The sequence below is a fragment of the Aspergillus karnatakaensis genome (assembly GCF_047715665.1).
Source record: "Aspergillus karnatakaensis strain CBS 102800 unplaced genomic scaffold BJY04scaffold_19, whole genome shotgun sequence".
In the NCBI taxonomy this organism is placed as follows: Eukaryota; Fungi; Ascomycota; class Eurotiomycetes; order Eurotiales; family Aspergillaceae; genus Aspergillus; species Aspergillus karnatakaensis.
Window position 1 is genome coordinate 314,832 of NW_027395731.1, and position 18,242 is coordinate 333,073.

At 51.6% G+C, this 18,242-nt stretch overlaps 5 protein-coding genes across 5 annotated transcripts; 3 read left to right on the forward strand and 2 right to left on the reverse strand.

Annotated features, from left to right (window-relative positions):
- Positions 1–1,812: 1,812 nt before the first annotated feature.
- On the forward strand, positions 1,813–6,619 carry BJY04DRAFT_187067 (acyl transferase domain-containing protein). Its single transcript, XM_073710988.1, has 4 exons — positions 1,813–5,389; positions 5,434–5,922; positions 5,964–6,079; positions 6,124–6,619. Exons 1-4 carry the CDS (start codon positions 1,903–1,905, stop codon positions 6,556–6,558), a joined length of 4,527 nt encoding a protein of 1,508 aa, XP_073572248.1. The 5' UTR covers positions 1,813–1,902; the 3' UTR covers positions 6,559–6,619.
- A 109-nt stretch (positions 6,620–6,728) lies between these two features.
- Positions 6,729–8,317, reverse strand: BJY04DRAFT_227090 (uncharacterized protein). The gene is made up of 2 exons (XM_073718555.1): positions 7,655–8,317; positions 6,729–7,568 (listed from the first exon to the last, which is right to left on the reverse strand). The coding sequence occupies exons 1-2, from the start codon at positions 8,247–8,249 to the stop codon at positions 6,745–6,747; spliced, it is 1,419 nt and encodes a 472-aa protein (XP_073572249.1). The 5' UTR covers positions 8,250–8,317; the 3' UTR covers positions 6,729–6,744.
- A 376-nt stretch (positions 8,318–8,693) lies between these two features.
- On the forward strand, positions 8,694–10,813 carry BJY04DRAFT_227092 (major facilitator superfamily domain-containing protein; the record flags this gene model as incomplete). The annotated part of the gene is made up of 4 exons (XM_073718556.1): positions 8,694–8,776; positions 8,968–9,088; positions 9,142–9,528; positions 9,601–10,813. The coding sequence occupies 4 exons, from the start codon at positions 8,694–8,696 to the stop codon at positions 10,645–10,647; spliced, it is 1,638 nt and encodes a 545-aa protein (XP_073572250.1). The 3' UTR covers positions 10,648–10,813.
- Positions 10,814–12,471: 1,658 nt separating this feature from the next.
- On the reverse strand, positions 12,472–13,926 carry BJY04DRAFT_217347 (uncharacterized protein; the record flags this gene model as incomplete). The annotated part of the gene is made up of 1 exon (XM_073716009.1): positions 12,472–13,926. One exon carries the CDS (start codon positions 13,924–13,926, stop codon positions 12,472–12,474), a length of 1,455 nt encoding a protein of 484 aa, XP_073572251.1.
- A 1,855-nt stretch (positions 13,927–15,781) lies between these two features.
- On the forward strand, positions 15,782–17,626 carry BJY04DRAFT_206997 (Zn(II)2Cys6 transcription factor; the record flags this gene model as incomplete). The annotated part of the gene is made up of 4 exons (XM_073713795.1): positions 15,782–16,281; positions 16,329–16,860; positions 16,911–17,408; positions 17,456–17,626. 4 exons carry the CDS (start codon positions 15,782–15,784, stop codon positions 17,624–17,626), a joined length of 1,701 nt encoding a protein of 566 aa, XP_073572252.1.
- Positions 17,627–18,242: the final 616 nt, after the last annotated feature.

Genomic DNA, 18,242 nt, shown 5'->3' on the forward strand with positions numbered 1-18,242 from the left:
GCCATAGGCGCTGACCTCAGCCAGGCTGTAACACAAGGCGAGAGAATACCCGTATGATAGATATTCCAAAGCAGAAGAAGGCGGATGGTCTGATAGATGTCGGCGAGAAGATCCTGCAGTGCTTGTCAGTCTGATTGAGAATGCTGCACCGATCGTTGACCAACATTCTGAACACTCCGACTGAATTATGGGAGATATTCCTTTCTCATGGCAGGTTGAAAGTGAGAAGACGAGAGGGAAAGGGCATTCAACATGACTCTGGAAGGCGCGTCATGTGCCTCTCGTGATCTTGGGCCTTCAACCGCCCACACTGTTACTCCTTCCTCCTCCTCCTCCTCTCTCTCCCCGTCTTCGCAAAATCCAACAACTTGTCTGCTTTTACAGTCTAATACTGTCAAACTGAGACTTTGCATTCCAGACGCCTACTTTACCTTTGTTGAATCGCAGCGCAACGCATTTGCTGTCGCATTTGACTCGCAGCTAGATGCGCCCTGCGCCCTAGCACTGGCCTTGGAATTCCTCAAATTCTTGCTTACACAGCGATCTGTTTCCTCAAAGGTCTTGTCTGTAGTTCTACAGGCATTTGAGGCCGAGTTCTTTCGAGAAGGAAACGAGATACACTCTCTGGTGACGGACGTGATTGCACAACCAACCGAACGGCAACGATGGCTGAGGATTTATTACCAGTGTATCGAGGCAAGCGAAGGCGAAAGACCTAAAAAGCCCCTAAGCGCTCTTTTCCGCCATGCTAAAGCCAACGACTTTCAGTTGATGGCTGTTTTTGGAGGGCAAGGGGAACCAAGTCGAACCTGCCTTGAAGAGTTCCAAGAGCTTTATGCCTCATATAAACCCTTGCTGCGTCGACTGATGAAAGTCATCGGGCCATGCCTCCACAACCTCTCTACACGCAAGGAGTTTCGTTCATACTTTGAAACACAGCAGCTGGATCTAGAGACTTGGACTATTGATCCCGCGACAGCTCCCGGGATGGAGTTTGTGTCGCAGGCTCCCGTCAGTGTCCCACTCATTGGTGCACTTAGTTTCGCTCGGTATTGTGTTACGTGCCATGTTCTGGGATGCCATCCGGGGGAAATGCGGTCCATGCTACACGCCACTACAGGCCATTCGCAAGGCCTCCTTGCGGCCATTGCTGTTGCAATCTCGGATAGCTGGGACTGTTTCTACCGAACCATCCAACGATTTACTGAAGTTCTTTTTTATGTCGGCTGGGAGTGCTATCATGCGGCACCCTGCAGCGCAGTATCCTCTACGGGACACCTTGAAGCTGATGGTGTCAATGCATTATCCTTCATGCTAAACGTGCGCGGTTTGCAAAAGCGAGAGATAGAAGCTGCACTACGCTATATCAACACTACCTTAACTGAAGGAAGACAACTTTTTCTTTCCCTGATCAATTCATTTGATCAAGTTGTGATAGCTGGGCCGGTGTCATCGCTATTGCGGTTCAAAGACTATCTCGATGGAAGCAGCAGCAAAGACACGGACCAGACACGAATACCCTTCAGCAAACGGGGGCCATGCGTTCAGTATGGCTTCATTCCTGTTAGCACACCGTTCCATACTCCGTATCTAGCAGAAGCCTCAAAACGCGTGCAAGAACGACTTAATGGTGAAGCGATCGAAACATATCGACTACAGATACCAGTTTATCACACTCGGACAGGCCTCGACTTACGCCAACAGACAAGAGATTTACTGTCCGTTGCCATAGACGCCATTGCCTGCGAGCAATGCGATTGGCCCACCGCACTTGCGGCTTACCCAGCATCGCATGTTCTCACATTCAATCGTGGTGGTCTAGCGCCATTAGTTAAACGCATCCAAGAAGGAAATGGAGTGCGTGTCCTTCAGGCGAGTGACTTTGACTCAAGGGACCCCGAGATGGGTACTGTACGTGACCTGTTTGCGCCGCAGCTCTTGTATACATCAACCAGACTTCAAAGCTGGGAGCAACTATACTGGCCCTGTTTGCCAAAAGTCGGTAAGATTCAGCTGAAATCTAGATTGAGTCGGGTAATAAGGGCTCCACCAGTAATGGTCGCCGGGATGACGCCAACGACTATGCACCCTGACGTTGTGGCCGCAGTCATGAATGCCGGTTATCATGCAGAGCTTGCTGCGGGTGGTTACTACAATCCAGCGGCCCTGGAAGCCGCTATTTACGATCTCACGAGCACGATACCCTACGGACGGGGTATAACATGCAACCTGATATACGCCAACCCTCAATCGATGTCATGGCAAATTGAGCTATTGCGTCGACTTTCACACAGCGGAGTCCCGATTGAAGGCTTAACGATAGGGGCAGGAGTTCCCTCAGTCGAAGTTGCCAGTAACTATATTGAAACGCTCGGTCTACAGCACATCAGCTTCAAACCAGGATCAAGCGCGGCGATACTTCAAGTCGTTGAAATTGCGAAGCGACATCCTACCTTTCCGATTATTCTACAGTGGACAGGGGGCCGAGGGGGAGGCCATCACTCATTCGAAGATTTCCATGCTCCAATATTGGCCACCTATGCAATGCTTCGACAGCAATCGAACATGTACCTTGTTGCAGGAAGCGGACTAGGAGATAGTGACAGTATATACCCATATCTCACTGGCTCCTGGTCTACTTCATCGGGACAACCTGCCATGCCTTTTGATGGGGTGCTTTTAGGTAGTCGCATGATGGTGGCACAAGAGGCGCATACGTCCTTGCCTGTGAGAAAAATTATTGCGTCCACATCTGGTGTCCCTGACGAATACTGGGAGCAAACCTATAACGGACCTGCTGGCGGTGTCATTACAGTGATGTCTGAGATGGGTGAACCCATTCACAAGATCGCGACAAGAGGAGTTTGCCTCTGGGCTGAACTGGATAAAACAATCTTTAGCCTTCCTCAGATGGAGCGGCTGGGGTACCTAGACCGACATCGTTTCTCGATTATTCGCCGCTTGAATGATGATTTTGCTAAGCCATGGTTTGGGCGCAGCATCCAGGGGCAAGTTGTGAACCTTGAAGAGATGACGTACCTTGATGTTTTGGCCCGATTGGTTGAGCTCATGTACGTTGAACACAAGCGCTGGATTGACCCGTCATATGTCGACCTGGCAATGACTGTAGCCCAGCGTTGGTTTGAGAGGCTACCACCACCCGTCTTTGGAGGTCCAGAAAACCCCACAATGAGCCTGTTGAGGGATTCTCCTCATAGCTTTCTGTCCAAGTTTGCCAGTAGTTGCCCAACGGCTAGCGAGGACCTTTTGAGCCTGGAAGATATCTCGTTCTTTCTAATACAGTGTAAGCGGCCAGGAATAAAACCGGTCAATTTCATTCCTGCCCTTGACGCGGACTTCGAGTTCTACTTCAAGAAAGACTCACTGTGGCAGGCAGAAGACGTGGAGGCGGTGGTAGGCCAGGATGCAGGCCGGGTGTGCATACTGCACGGCCCAGTTGCAGCACAATACTCACGAATTGAGAGTGAACCAGCCGCGGCTATATTGAACACAATAACTGCAGGGCTTGTTAGGCGTCTGCAGAGTGAGCCTACAACTATGGAAATGATCACTACTTTAGACAGTGGCTTTTCATCACCCGGCTCTTGGTCCACGACGTCATCAAAAGAGCGAGACTGCAGCGAAGAGAGCCCGTGTACATCTTTGACCTCACTATCAGAACTTGTGGATGAACGCCTGTCGTCTCCGGCCAGGATTGCTGTACCACCGTCCGCAGTGTGGCCACCATGGGTGCAAGCATTGTTTGAAGATCCCATCATTCTGCAGGACAATGTGCGCCAACAAAACCCCTTCGGCTGGTTGGTTCAGAACGTACCTAATATTTATGCAGAATACGACTCGGAGAACTCGGAGCTAGGCTTGACTGAACACACCACAGATCAAAGACGCTCCATACTGAAGGCTGTTTGCTTCGATGGAACTGACATCGGGATCGAAATCTATGTGTCAGAAGCCATTAATCCATTGGTCTTGTTGTACAGATTTGAGCAAAAGGGCACGACGATGGTACTGAAGGAGGTGCATAAAAAGCGAAATGAGAGGGTCAGATTATTCTATAGGCGTCTCTGGGCTGGACAAGACCAGGGTTTGGGTAAATCAGTCGAAGATACGTTCTATGGCCCCAAGGCCACACTAACACGCGAACTACTGAATGAGCACACTGAAGCTATAGGCGCAGCCTTCCCAGATTACCGACAGATCACACCGGATACAGACATTCTACCGATATGCTATGGGATAATTCAAGCATGGAGCGTTATCACCCACCCGCTTACTTTGAGGGAGGTCGGCGGTAATCTTCTTCGGCTGGTTCATCGGTCAAACACATTTGAGTACTGCGGCAATGCACACCCTTTACGGATTGGCGATACCGTCAGTTCAAAGTCAACCATCCAGTCCGTCTATGATGAAGACGCAGGCAGAGTAGTTGTGGTAAAAGCCGATATCATCAGGGCCAAACAACTGGTTATGATCGTGACATCAACATTTCTTCTTCGAGGGCCTTCGCGAGAGGTAAAATCTGTTGCCGGTTTTCAAAAGGCCAAGGAGCAAATATGGAGCTATCATGTCGCGTCGGGATTGGAGGAAGCTTTACTTTTGAGCAGATCGTGGTTCAAGCCTATCAGCCCTTCGGAGTCTTTTACTGAAAAGACGCTCGTCTTTGTACTTACGACAGCGACGAGCTACAGCGACGAAGGTGTGATGTTGCACGTTGCTGGAAGTGTCTTCTCGTCTACTGGTTCACGACAGCAGGAACTGGGAAAAGTCGACTTCCGTGGCACTTGTACGGGAAATCCCGTGCTAGACTTTCTTGAGCGGCGAGGGAAGAGGACAGAGCTGCGCACTATATTTGAGAACCCTGGCTGGAGTGGAAAATCGAAGATGAAAGTTCAGATGCCCCCGAGCAACCGGCGATACGCGCAGCTGTCGAAAGATTTTAATCCGATCCATATATCACCGATATTCGCAAGGCTAGCTGGTCTTCCTGGAAAGCTGTGCCATGGAATGCTTACTGCTGCTGTTGTAGAGAAGGTCCTGGAGCTGTTAGGCCTTGAGGGAGATCGAGCAAGACTCCGACGATTCGAAGTTACCTTTGTGGATATGGTGATGCCGAACGAAAAGCTGGTCGTACAAATCAAACACACTGGAATGGTTGACGGGCGGATGTGCTTTAACATCGTTGCATCCCGCGAAAAGACTGACGAGCTAGTGGTGCAAGCTGAAGCTGAGGCAGAACAGCCTCCAACAGCATATTTGTTTACTGGCCAAGGAAGCCAGAGCAAAGGTATGGGTATGGAACTGTACAGCACGAGTGCCATTGCAAAGGCCATATGGGATGAGATCGACCAGAAATTACACGAGAAATACGGTAGGTCATATTGCTGAAAATGAGAGCACTGGCTGACGAGTTAGGGTGGTCGGTGCTGGATATTGTTCGAAATAATCCAACGGCTCTCACTATCCACTTTGGAGGCCGCGAGGGACGCAAGATTCGGAAAAGGTACCTCGATATTACCACCGATGTCTTACTTCCAAACGGACGACGCATACAGAAGTGTGTGCTACCTGGACTCACCGCAACATCTACATCTTACACGTTCACTCACCTAAAAGGCCTGCTTTACTCAACGCAGTTTGCACAGCCAGCAATTCTGCTATTCGAGGCAGCCGCGTTTGCCGATTTACGTGCCAAGGGCTACGTGTCTGACGGGGCAGTATATGCAGGGCACTCACTAGGAGAGTATGGAGCTCTGTCTGCATTGTCTCGCTCCATCCCAACGGGCGCTCTTATTGAGTTAGCGTTTTATCGAGGGTCAGTAATGCAAGCATCCATTGCAGGCGACGATCCAGAAGCGGCTACCTATGGCATGGTGGCAATGAACCCTAAACGTGTGGGAGAATGTACGTCCCCTGCAGGCTGCCCGACAAAGCTAATTGTGCAGATTTCACCCAAGCCACTCTCGGTTGCCTTGTCCGCCACATTGCAGCCCAAAGTGAGGAACTGTTAGAAATCGTGAACTTTAACATTGACGGAGAGCAATACGTGTGCTCTGGAACAGTATGTCTCGCGACCCAAACTTTGCACGAATTAACAGATAATAGACCGAGAACCTATACACCCTGGGAAAATTGATTGACCGCATAGCCGAGTCACCGAACGGGTCTCACCTGGCGACAGAACCAAAAAAATCAGCCGAGCTAGCTTCTCTTATCGAATCTCTCCTCGAACAGGCAAAGACACTCCCGCGCCCAATACAGCTTCAACGCGGAAAAGCCACGATACCATTGGAGGGAATTGATATACCATTTCACTCGAGCCACCTCCGGAGAACGGTTGATAGGTTCCGAGAGTGTCTCTTGCGGCCGGGGTTTCTCGTGGATAATATTGATGTGGAGCAGTTGGTGGGCAAGTATATTCCCAACTTGATGGCGCGGCCATTTTCGCTGGACAGGGAGTACATTCAGGAGGCGTTTGAGCTGACGCAGAGCCCGGTATTAAGGAGGATATTGAGTGAGTTGAGTACATGTACGGGGTGAGTGTTGTGAATTAGCTTAGGCTTTCGGTTGGTAGATGCATGTTATATAGAGTGTACTTGAACCGAGTTCCCTCTGTAGTTGTGCACTTGGAGTTGAACAGTATTAGCAATATCTAGAGACTGTTATAGAAGCTTTATGAAGTTAAAGTTCGGTATACAAAGATGTATAGCTAGTAGTATAACTGGTTCAAATCTGCTTCATGCTACACCTCACCCCCCTTTCCAACTCTTCGATCATCCCCTGGATATCAAAATACCAAATCTTATGTGACCTCTCCTTGACATCCTCGAACCCCTTATCCAAATCTCTCCCAGCCTCCGGATTCCCCCACTCATACGTCTCACACACCTCTCGACTACTCTTAACCAGCCACTGCGATCTCTCATAACGCACATCCGAGTACACTTTGAGCGCCTTCTCCAAAATCTCTTCTCCCCTCCCTCCTCCCTCAGAAATCTCCCTAACCGCCTTCTCAAGCACAACACACAGCGCAAGCGCATCCTCAACCCCGATCCCCGCACCCGCCCCATGATGCGGCGAGCTGGCATGCGCCGCATCCCCCGCAAGACAAACCCGCCCCTTCGAGTAAGTATTAACCGGGTGATCATACATGTCAAACACCCCCCACTTATCCAATCCCTCGCTGTCTGTGAGTAACTGCACAATAGCCTTAACCGTCGGACCCCAGCTGCTGAACGCCCGTTTGACATCCTCTTTATCTGCGGGCTGTGTCATGGGAACGTCAATTGGCCAGTCGTCTGGATCGTGCACAAAGGCAACAATGTTAAGCAGGGTTTGCTTTGCTACGGGGAAAGTTAGGATGTGGGCGGAGGGCCCGCCGTACATGTGCTGGTTTAGGGCTAGGCGTGGGCCGAGGGTTGAAATGGCGAGGGGCATGGGGACCAGCCCGCGGTAGGCGACTTTGTGTGTATAGTGGGGATGAGCGCAGGGGGAGGGGGGTGGGGAGAGGTGCTGTCTGATTCGGGATTTTATGCCATCGCAGCCAATTACTAGAGTATGAGGTTGTTGGTTAGGGATTTGGTAATGTCTAGCAGGGGTCATGGGGAAGGGGTGGTTAGGAAGAGACTCAGCATACCAATATCCGCCTCCTCAGTGTTGCCGTCTTCGAACAGGATCTTGACCTTTCCATTCCCATTGCCCTTGCCATTGCCCTTGCCATTACCATCGCCCTCCCTAGAATGTAACCCAATGACCCGCCTTCCCCCCTCCAACACACCCTGCGGCAGGATCCTCAACACGCCCTCCAGAAATCCCGCCCGATGACACCCCTCAAACCCCCTCTCGCCCGCAAACAATCGGTAAACCTTCTTGTGTACCAGATCCTCGCCAGGATTCTGATGTAGCACGGGGTCATGGGTATACCCATTGACGAACTGCATATTGTTATTCGGATGTTTCGGGTCTTCGCCGTTCAGTGACGCGATTGCCGTGACACAGTCTTCGAGACGGGGGTCGAGCAAAGACAGGCAATTGCGAGCATTAGCGGTGAAGGCTATGCCAGCGCCGAGGGTACGGTGGGTGAGGGACTGTTCATAGACCTTGATTCTCAGGGGTAAAGGAAGGGACGAGGAGCGGGTTGCGAGGGCTAGAGCGAGGACGGAACCGATTATCCCACTGCCGATTATGGCAATTGAGATAGGGGGTTCGGTTTCAGTGATGCGGGTGGACATGGTGGGTTACTTTGCTTTGCTTGCTTGAGTCTCGTTTCAGGGCTAGATTGAAGATCGGAATGTTCAAGCAGAAAGGAAGGGTGTGTTGTAGCGAGGCGGTTGTGTCTTCATGTCTGTGGCTGATGCTGTGTCTTTATATCTGGTACAAAGACATGGGTCTGATGTTGTGCTCAGAGCTTTCCCTGCTTGTGGCATGTTACCCTGTGTCAGTCAGATTCAGAATCGGAGTTGAGATAGTAACCGATTGCCAGCCATGACTGTGTACATGTCCGCGATGCAGTACACCACCCCTGAGGGCAAGGTCAGGGTCTAGGGCTGCTTTACGTCTATCATGTATGTTATACAGCATTTGACATCCACGCTCAATTGCCCCTGTGCAAGTTGACCTTCCGACTCTGTCCGTGGCCCCGAGGTCGCACACAGAGTGGACAGTTATGCGACGCCATGCTATGCTATGCCATGCGTCTGTTCGCTGTCTTCAGCTGGACTGACACGGCCTCCCTCTTGCAGTTTTGCTTTTGCTGCAGGTCCTGATAACTGCAAGGGAGATTATGGCTTCAGCCTCTGAGATCACGGTCATCCCGGAGGACGCAAAGGTGGAGTTTACAGCCAGTCTGACTCGATCCCGGGCAGCAGTCGTCGCCGCAGCAGAGAGAGACGCACAGCCCCAGACAACAACCAAGGAGGTCGAAGATGAAGAGAAACAGACAATCGATAGTGATGGATCTGATATCTCCCATTTTAAACTCACCAATACCGGACGTCTGATCTTCTGTGCGCTGGCGGTCCTAACCCTAATGGTATCCTTGGATGGGACATCTATATCCGTTGCATTGCCGGTACGCACTAGCCCCAATATCAAAATGGAGTATGTATACTGACATGAAAACAGCAAATGGCAAAAGACCTTCACGGCAGCGCTATGGAAGCCTTCTGGAGCGGGACGTCATTCCTCCTCTGCTCGACGGTCTTCCAGCCATCAACGGCAACGTTGTCAAACATCTTTGGCCGACGGCCGGTCATTCTTGTCTCATTGGTATTCTTCTTCGCCGGTGCCCTTGTTGCAGGGCTTGCCAAGAACTTCACGCATATTCTGATAGGAAGATGTATCCAAGGTGTTGGTGGCGGAGGGATTTCTGTTCTCTCGGAGGTGGTAGTGACTGATCTCGTTCCTCTACGACTACGGGGTAACTACTACGGTATCTTGAGCGCGATGTATAGTCTTGGGTCGGTGCTAGGGCCTATACTCGGTGGCGGGTTCTCAGAGAATGTTACCTGGGTACGAACATCCTCCCTCCACATCTGCCTAACTATTCTTTGCTCCATGATCTCTACTGACAAATAATACCAGAGATGGATTTTCTACATCAACATCCCCTTCATCGGCATCTCCGCTATCCTCGTCCTCTTCTTCTTCCGCCTCACCACACCCCCCGGAACCCTCTCCCAAAAACTCCTCCAAATCGACTACACAGGCACCGTCCTCTTCGTCGGCAGCATCTCTTCCTTCCTCATCCCCCTAAGCTGGGGCGGGGTTCTCTACCCCTGGACATCCTGGCGGACGCTCGTCCCCTTACTCATCGGCGTATCCGGCATGGCGCTATTCACAGCATACAGCGTCAAGGCCTCAAACCCGATGATCCCACACTCGATTTTTGGAAATCGCAGCGCGAGTATCGCATTCCTCACCTCCTCCTTACAAGGCCTGATCCTCTGGGGCGCATTGTATTATCTCCCGCTGTATTACCAGGCAGTGCGGGAATTCGGACCGATACTGACTGGCGTCGCGCTCTTCCCGCAGACGTTCACGGTTGCGCCGTCTGCAATCTTCTGCGGGATTGTCGTGACGCTGACGGGGCGGTATAGATGGGGACTGTGGCTGGGTTGGGCGCTCTCGATCCTGGGGCTGGGCCTGCTGTGTCTCCTGACGCCGCACACGAGTACAGCTGGCTGGATTTTCTTGAATATACCTAGTGGGCTTGGGATGGGGTTTATCACGGCGGCGATTGTGTGTACGGTGCAGACGTCGGCGACGGATAGGAACCTGACTGTTGCGGTGGCGATGGTGGTGTTCTTTCGGGCGTTCGGGCAGGCGGTTGGGATTGCTGTGGGAGGGGTTATCTTCCAGAATCGGATGATGGTTGAGTTGTCTAAGTATCCGGAGTGGGAGGATCAGGCGAGGGAGTTGAGTAAGGATGCGGCGGCGCTGGTTATGGTTATTCGTAATATGGTGGGCGGCGAGGCAAAGGAGCATCTCAAGGGGGCATATACGGATAGCTTGAGAGTCATTTGGGCGTTCATGGCGGGCGTTGCGGGCGTGGGACTTGGGTTGAGTGTGTTTGTGAAGAAATATGATGTTAATCGGGTGCTGAAGACAGAGCAGGGGATTAAGCGGTAGTAGTGGTGATATCTTGGAGCGGAGTACCGCTATGCTGCTATTACTATACACGTGGTTGTCAAGCCCAAGCTCGTGTAGCTCTCGTAAATATTCACCTTACATAGCACTCCTTCATCGTCTCTTCGAGATTTCGCTCCACACGTACCCCAGCTCCCATAAGTCCGATAAAGCCGCAGGCATAGCATGACTGTAGCTGCTCTCCGCGCGGTTAAAGATAATAACTTAGTAAGACATTCTAGCATGTTCGTTGCTCATGCTGTAATTAGGCGTCCCATCCGAGCCCACATGAGCCCCGCGATAATGAAACGGAGCACTCTTCTGTTGGAGTTTCCAGACCTGCCATTCGCCAGCCAGGAGGGGGTATGTTACGGCCATGGCTTGGAAGTCGGAATGAAACAGCTATGGGCAGGATCCACGGCGATCCTGGTGGCTTAGGGTTTCGGAGTCCGGAATCCGCCAGTTGGAAGACGCGGAAGGTGAAGATACAGACCTCAGTACAAACAGTCTCCGTGCCCCTAACCAGGCACCAACCCGCGGCTGAAGCCGACAATAACTTAGCATGGGCGTGTGTCTGGAATCGAAGTCAGGTTTCTAGGGGCCGTTAGAAACATTATGCCTGCCATTTTCAGAAATAGGACAAGGATAGAGAGGTTTTCTGGACAGCGCAGCATTGATCCTTAATTCATTCCTATATGTTCCTGCAAAATAGGATAGTATTTGCCTAGCAGTGTATATTACTTAAAGGAATACTGTTACTCCCTGTAAGCTATACTAGAAGCTCACGCGGAATGGGAGTATCATACCTTACTACATGACATCAAACCACGTACTACAGTGAGAAACTAAAGCATGAATGCTTCATCCCTCCCCATACGTCTAGACCCCATAATGTAGACTAGCGGACTAGTGAACATCGCTTAAACCCAGTATCATCATCATGATTCAGCCTCCATCTCCATATTCTGGAAGATTGCTAGCTAGCTCGCTATGCTCGCTTCCCCACGGCGACGGAGCCGGGGAGCTGACTCGAAGTTGTGCAGCATTTACTCGGTCAGGTCTAGATGGCATCATGGGGCATACCATACTCAGTTTATTCGACAAAGTCCTGAACACGGGCGGACCAATGATAAGGCCCGGGATGTATCCCTATTGTGGGGGTCTGGGGCTGAAAATCAACGTGGGTAGCCTGGAGTCTGGACCCAGTGGAAACCGCCAATCGAATATCCCGGAACATTATCTAGACAGTAAGATTAGATGGTGCAGATTGCACGGGGACGTTTAACGGTCTCAACCTGGATTCGTTGGGATCGTGGTTAGGGGTAAGTTGAGATGTTACGGACTCGTGTGTAGTTGTTATGTTATTATGGGAGACTGCCATATCTGTGGGATAACAGGTGTCTATAGTATCGCCAGTCATACTCAATCACCGGAGCCCAAGCGAAAGCGAGAACGCATCGAAATGCCATCAGCAACGCTTCCTGCTTCTGAAAGAGAGCTTATGTTGATTGATAATGTCGACTCGTGGACCCGGTTGAACCCGAAGATTGAGAACGGAGAATACATAAGCGGGCCAACCAATCACAATGCCAGGTATCATAACCGTTCCGGAGATGCTCATGGGGCTGATAAGTAGCAGACAACAACATACGTAATGAACTTGGGGCTAAGCTTCAGCTGGCGGGCCGACTGATCGGAAGGAGCCGGTCTCATTAGGGCTTTATTGCTATCTGGTTAAGCTTTGTAGACGGGGCATTCTACACCATCTAGTTATTGATATTTCATCTACATTACGTTTCTACGAGTGTACAGTGCCAGCTACACAAATCACGCTAGCTTAGCCTTCAGTCCCTCCCTCTCCCCCATGTCAAACACCTCGACAAACCTCCTCCACCCCTGATCCCTCATCAAACCCTCCATCTCAACACCCCTAAGACAAACCATCGCCTCTGCGCCTTTTCCCCCACTACTCTCCCCCCTGTCTACGCCCTCGATAATATACATCCCACTCGGCAACGGCCCAAAGTTCGGTCTTCGCATAAACTCTAGTTTCCCTAGTAAGCCTCCAAACCTGGGCAGAGAAAAATGTGCAAGGGAAGAGCAGCTCAGGTCCCATGTGGGGTGGAAGCCTGCGGCATAGAGAATCTTCGATTTGTCGGGGGTGCGGTGAATGAGGGTGGCGTATGCGGTTATTGACTCGGGTGTTGTGTGTGCTTTCACGCAGGTGCGGAGGAGCGAAGAGAGGTATGATAGGGATGAAGTTGTTACCGTTGAGATTGGCAGGCGCAGGTTTGCAGTTCGGACCATGTGGCCCATGTATGAGGGGGGAAGGGAGAGGGGGCGGCGGAGGTCCGCGGCTCGGGTCAGTTGGGTTGTTTGTTCCTTCCCTTCAAGTCCTTCACTCCCTGCAGAGGTAGGGGAAGATTTGAAAAGCGCAGAGCGGACGGTAGTAAGCCGTTGCCAGATCCACGCTGACAGCGTATCATTTACCGAGACACTCTTGACGCCCTCAGCAAATTCCTTTGGGATCCGATGTCCCTCTTCATGGATCGCACGTAGACTCTCGGCGGGGAAATGTAAGAGATACCACCTATACTCGCCCAATTCATCCAGCGACAATCGCAGTGGCGGAGGCTGTGTGAAGACGCCCATGTCCTCCGGCAAAGGCTCATCCTGTGCAAGGATAGGAATCAGATGTCGTCGATCGCAATTCCCCATGACAAGATCCTTCTTTGGAACCGGTCCCGGGTGCCCGTTCATGAACAGTGAGAGTACTGACGCAATGTACATCATCCCCGTTGCATCGATGATATTGTGCTGTGCTGCTAACGTGAGCAGAAGACCTCCCTGTATCAGAGTGACTTGACACTCTAGAACAGGTGCTGATGTCTCAGTGTATGTTCTTGGGAAGGCTGGTCGGCGAGGCGCAATTTGGTTCCCGGGCAGCATAGATTGGGGCGCGCGGGCCGCTGCGAGGACATTGTATGGTGGAAGGATAGATGACAGATTATTGATTTGGAGGACTTGGGCTAGTTTCTCCGTACTAGGCTCACTGTCTGGGGTAAAGTCTTCGACCGTGAAGGTACCCGAGTGACCAGGTTGAACACCTGTGTGGACGACATTGCCGGCCAGGAAGGGGAATGCTTTAAGGAGACGTTTCGTCGCAAACCGAAGAGCTACGAGGCCCGGCTCTCGTTGGGAATCAGGTAGCGAGAAACAGAGAAGAATGTGGCTGTAGCTTTTGAGGAGAGGCAGCTGGCCGAGGATGTCTTGGAAGGACATGTTGTCAGTACTGCTCAGCTAGCAAAGTTTCCGGCTCTGACCTGTCTCATAGTTATAAGTAGCGGTCTACGAAGATACGAAGAGATGAAACAAGTACTGTGTAAGCTCCAGGCAACACGAAGCTGTGTGAGTGTAATCTCTAACCGTGTCGAGAGCACAGAGTCAATCGGAAAGTCAGTATCGTACAACGTGATCTATGCTCAGGGAGATTATCCAGATCCGGCACTGGCAGTCTGGCACCTGGCACCTCAGTGGAAAGCCTTGGTCGTGGCGCGTTGATCAGGCATTAGCCGGGAACTAGAGCCACTAGTATTGCTCCAGCACACATTTTTTACCCACTAAAGTAGTCGGGCCACGCGCTCAACTCTGCACGTCGAAAAAGCAATTCAGCCGCAATGCTATCCTCCTGAGCGCCTGACTATCTGACCCGAGCTCGAGCGCGGAGGTCTGAGGGTATGCAAGTGATAGATCGTCAGCACCTAAGAAGCTGTCAACTCACAATGAGATGGAAATAGATTCCGTGACGATTCAGATCGCATGTTTCCCGGGACTTCAAGAGACAGGCGCTGCGATCGCGATCGGCAGCGCATCTGGTCAATCCGATCGCACTCGGAGGACACGAGCGAGGGTGAATCCTGCTCCATCCACTAGTAATGTGCCGCATAAATCAGATCATTCCACGGTGTTGAAGCCTGAGAGGAAGCTTGCGCTGCCGATCAAGACATGTCTTCAAGTCAGTCAGCTGTGCCGGACAACGTTGTTGGACGGTGCGACAGACGCGTTCAATAATCGGTTGGCCTAAGGATTCATCGCTACTGTAACAGGGATTGACATATGCAAGATTGCCGAACAGAGAAACTTGCAGACGCTATGACTAGGATGATATTTTGCTCGGGACTCTTCCCTGCCGTCCGACTAGTCAAAATCGTGTGATGACGAAACTCTGAAGTTCAGACTTCAGACTGACAAGCTGGCTGAATCGTTAACCTTTTTTCCTGCAGGAGATTGTCAGGCCCGCAGCGTAGCGGTCGATCTCTGATAGTGATGGTGAAAAAAAAAAAATGGTCCAGTGAGACCCCCACTAGAAAGGTGGCTGGCTGAAGGGCTCACCGACCACAGTCTGAGTCTTTTGTGACAGCGAAAAGCGAAACCGCGACAGAACAAACTGCGCCATGTTTATGTACCATAGAGTACCACTTACCGGTAGCGCAGGCTGCGGCTGGTCGCGATCTCAATGGCTCCACTCGCCGACATCAGCCGGCGTCCCAACAGTACCACGCTCTTGCTCGTGGCTTCATTTCCGCTTACTTTGGGGGCCATTATGAGACCCATGCCCTGCTCTTGCCCCATCCAGTAAGGACTGCTTTGTCGTGAAGCCGGCAGGAACCCGCTCGCGATGGGCTGAAGGTGTTGGTTGCCACCCAGCCTGCATCCTGCAGCACTCGGACCACCATCACACACTCTCGCTGCCTTTGCTCCCAAGGTCAAGACCCAGTTCTGGCGAACCCGACTCAGCCCTTTTTTCGTCGCTTTTGTTGGTTCTGCAGGATGCTGGTCGAAACAGGCTCCACGGATTGGTGGGTTTCGTAAGATCGATGCGTCCCCCATGAGCTTATATCCCAGTAGTTCATCATCTTCTTCCTTGTCTTACTATTGCTAGCGACCAGCGACACGGAAAAGAAAGTAACCATTATTGTGATCTTTCATCTTATCGCCCCAGTCGTTCTCGCTTGATTTATCAGTTGCAGTAAAAACGAGGTCGGCCCACTGATCCAGGCTGTACATAAGCCTGGTGCATACAGCCGATATCTCGCATTACCGTGCAGAGGAGGCATTGCGTTGACGTACAACTACCATGAAAACCGAACTCGTCTCCGGTACTTCGCCACAGGCTCACGGCGCTCGTCAGCGACCGGGGTCTGCGTGCGAGGAGTGTCGTCGGCGCAAAGTCCGCTGTGACCGACAACGGCCGCAGTGCCAGGTGTGCTACGAGAGCGGCCTCGAGTGCAAGATCAGTACAACGAGGCTGCCGCGGGGGCCACGGAAGGGTCAGTTACGGACCCTCAGAACGCGCATCGGTAGGTTGCTGCTCGTGAAATCATCAAAAACCTTAACTGAGCGAGTAGCCGCCCTCGAACGCTGCCTGGCGGACCAGTACCCTGAAATCAACCACCAGGTGACGGCTCTCCTGGAGGGCGCTCATATCGATTGCGAGTCGGAGGAAGACACTGTTCGCGACCGAAACGAGTCTAGAGAAGGCACCGGGTCACCAGAGAATCGACAAGGCACAACAACCCCTCGCTCAACGAGCGCCCCGCGGTCGGAACTCGTCTCTGAGTTGATGCGAGCTGACCTGTACGTATCCACTCCTCGGTGTGTCTGTGCGAAAGGCTGAGAAACAGTGATCAACTGTACTTTGACCGTGTGCATCCGTTTGCACCAATCCTTCAGCGGTGGCGATACCACATTTGGTCGAAACAAGATACCAAGAGTGGCGCACAGATATGTCTGCAATACGCGATGTGGGCAGTTGCAGCCTCCCTTTCCGCACAATTTCGCTTCCTTCGAGATTCGCTCTACCACGAAACAAGACGGATGCTCGACACACTAGACGCCCAGGGTGCGCAAACAGACGCGAACGCGGGAATTGAGCAAGCGCAAGCTTGGGTCCTGATTTGCGTTTACGAATATATGCAATCATCGTCATTGCAAGCATGGATGAGTGTTGGAAGGTGCTGTCGTCTCGTGCTGGGAATGCGGCTTTACGAACTCGACGACCCCAACAATCCGGTGATAATGACGAGGGACCACGAGACGAACTTCATAGACTGGACTGGTCTGGAGGAGCGACGACGGATGTTCTGGATGGCTTACTCGTTGGACCGATTCATTAGCTTCCACAACGGTCTTCCGTTCACACTGAACGAGCAATTGGTACGTAACCTGACAGAAAGAGAAGACAAAGACAATACTGACCATTCAAGATCGCGACACGCATGCCTGGGCCGGAGGGCGAATTTCAAGCCGGTCAACCGGTCGTAATGCCATACCTGCCTGAAGTCATGACGAGGAGCGGTGGCGAGAATTGCCATCCAGTTTCTTCGTTTGGAGAGTGCGTGGTTCTAGCGACAATATGCGGGCGGGCTCTAGCACACAGACAGAAGGTCGCCGTGGAGCAGCTGAGCATTAGCGGCGACGTCTCGGTATTCGAAAGCTTCTGGACCCGGCACCAGTGGCTGCACGAGATGCTTAATCACCGTATCCAAATCCTCTCCTTATCCCCTCAAATCGACCCCATGTTGATATTCGCACGGATTGTCGCCCAAACCATGGTCCTTTTCTTACACAGCGTGCTTGAATCGATAACGTGGAAAACGGGCGATCATCTTCTCGGAATCATTGAGTACGAGCGGTTGTGTGTCCTGGCGGCACATGAGGTGGTTAGCCTAGTCAAACTTCAAGGACAGCTTGGCTATTTCAAGGTATTTCATCCATTTTCCTCCTGCGTGCAATATCACTGATAAAACAGGTCCACCCTTTGACGCCGATACCACTGTTGCTGTGCACCGAATTCTTCGCCGGACACAACTACCTCGACGCGGGATTCGACAGTATGCTTCAAGAAATTTTCGCATGTCTTCAGGATATGGATCGGGTCAAGAACGCCGCACACACTCCGCGAGAGTCGATCTGTGCTTGATTTTCTATTTCATATCGGAGGGCGTCTGTGGGTGATAAGTTATGGGTCAGGGGCGCAAGTTGCATTCTGGGTTTCATTGCTCGGGGTATATCTGGTATATCTGCCATATAACGGTGTTAGACCGGTTGCTGTTTTTCGGACATTTGGGGTGTTAAGGAAGAATTGTCAAATTATTAGCTTTGCGACAGCATAATCGAACCAGTTTCGCCGAGGGACTAACTTACGGCCGACGATCAGTTGATCACTTTAAATAAGTCAAATCCGCTACCCTGTGACTCCTCCTCATCAGGGCTTCGATCGTTCCCATTTCGCCATCTAGCGAAGTATTACTCCGAAAAGCGAGCGCACAAATCGTACGAGGGTAAGAAACGGTCGATTCACATAAGCAGCCGTAGAGTTCCGCATAATGCTTCAACCTCAACTGCCTCATGACTATCAATTTTGCCCAGAGTAACCGTCAGGATCCTGGTGGCCAGAAGGGGCTGTGTTCGACAAACTGTCTCATGACGCGGTTGAGCAACCCGAAGAGATACGCCGGCGCAACGCGAGGAGAAAATGATTACTCCGGATGTACAGCACAACAGATTGAATGTGGAACCTTCCGCGCGGATGCCTG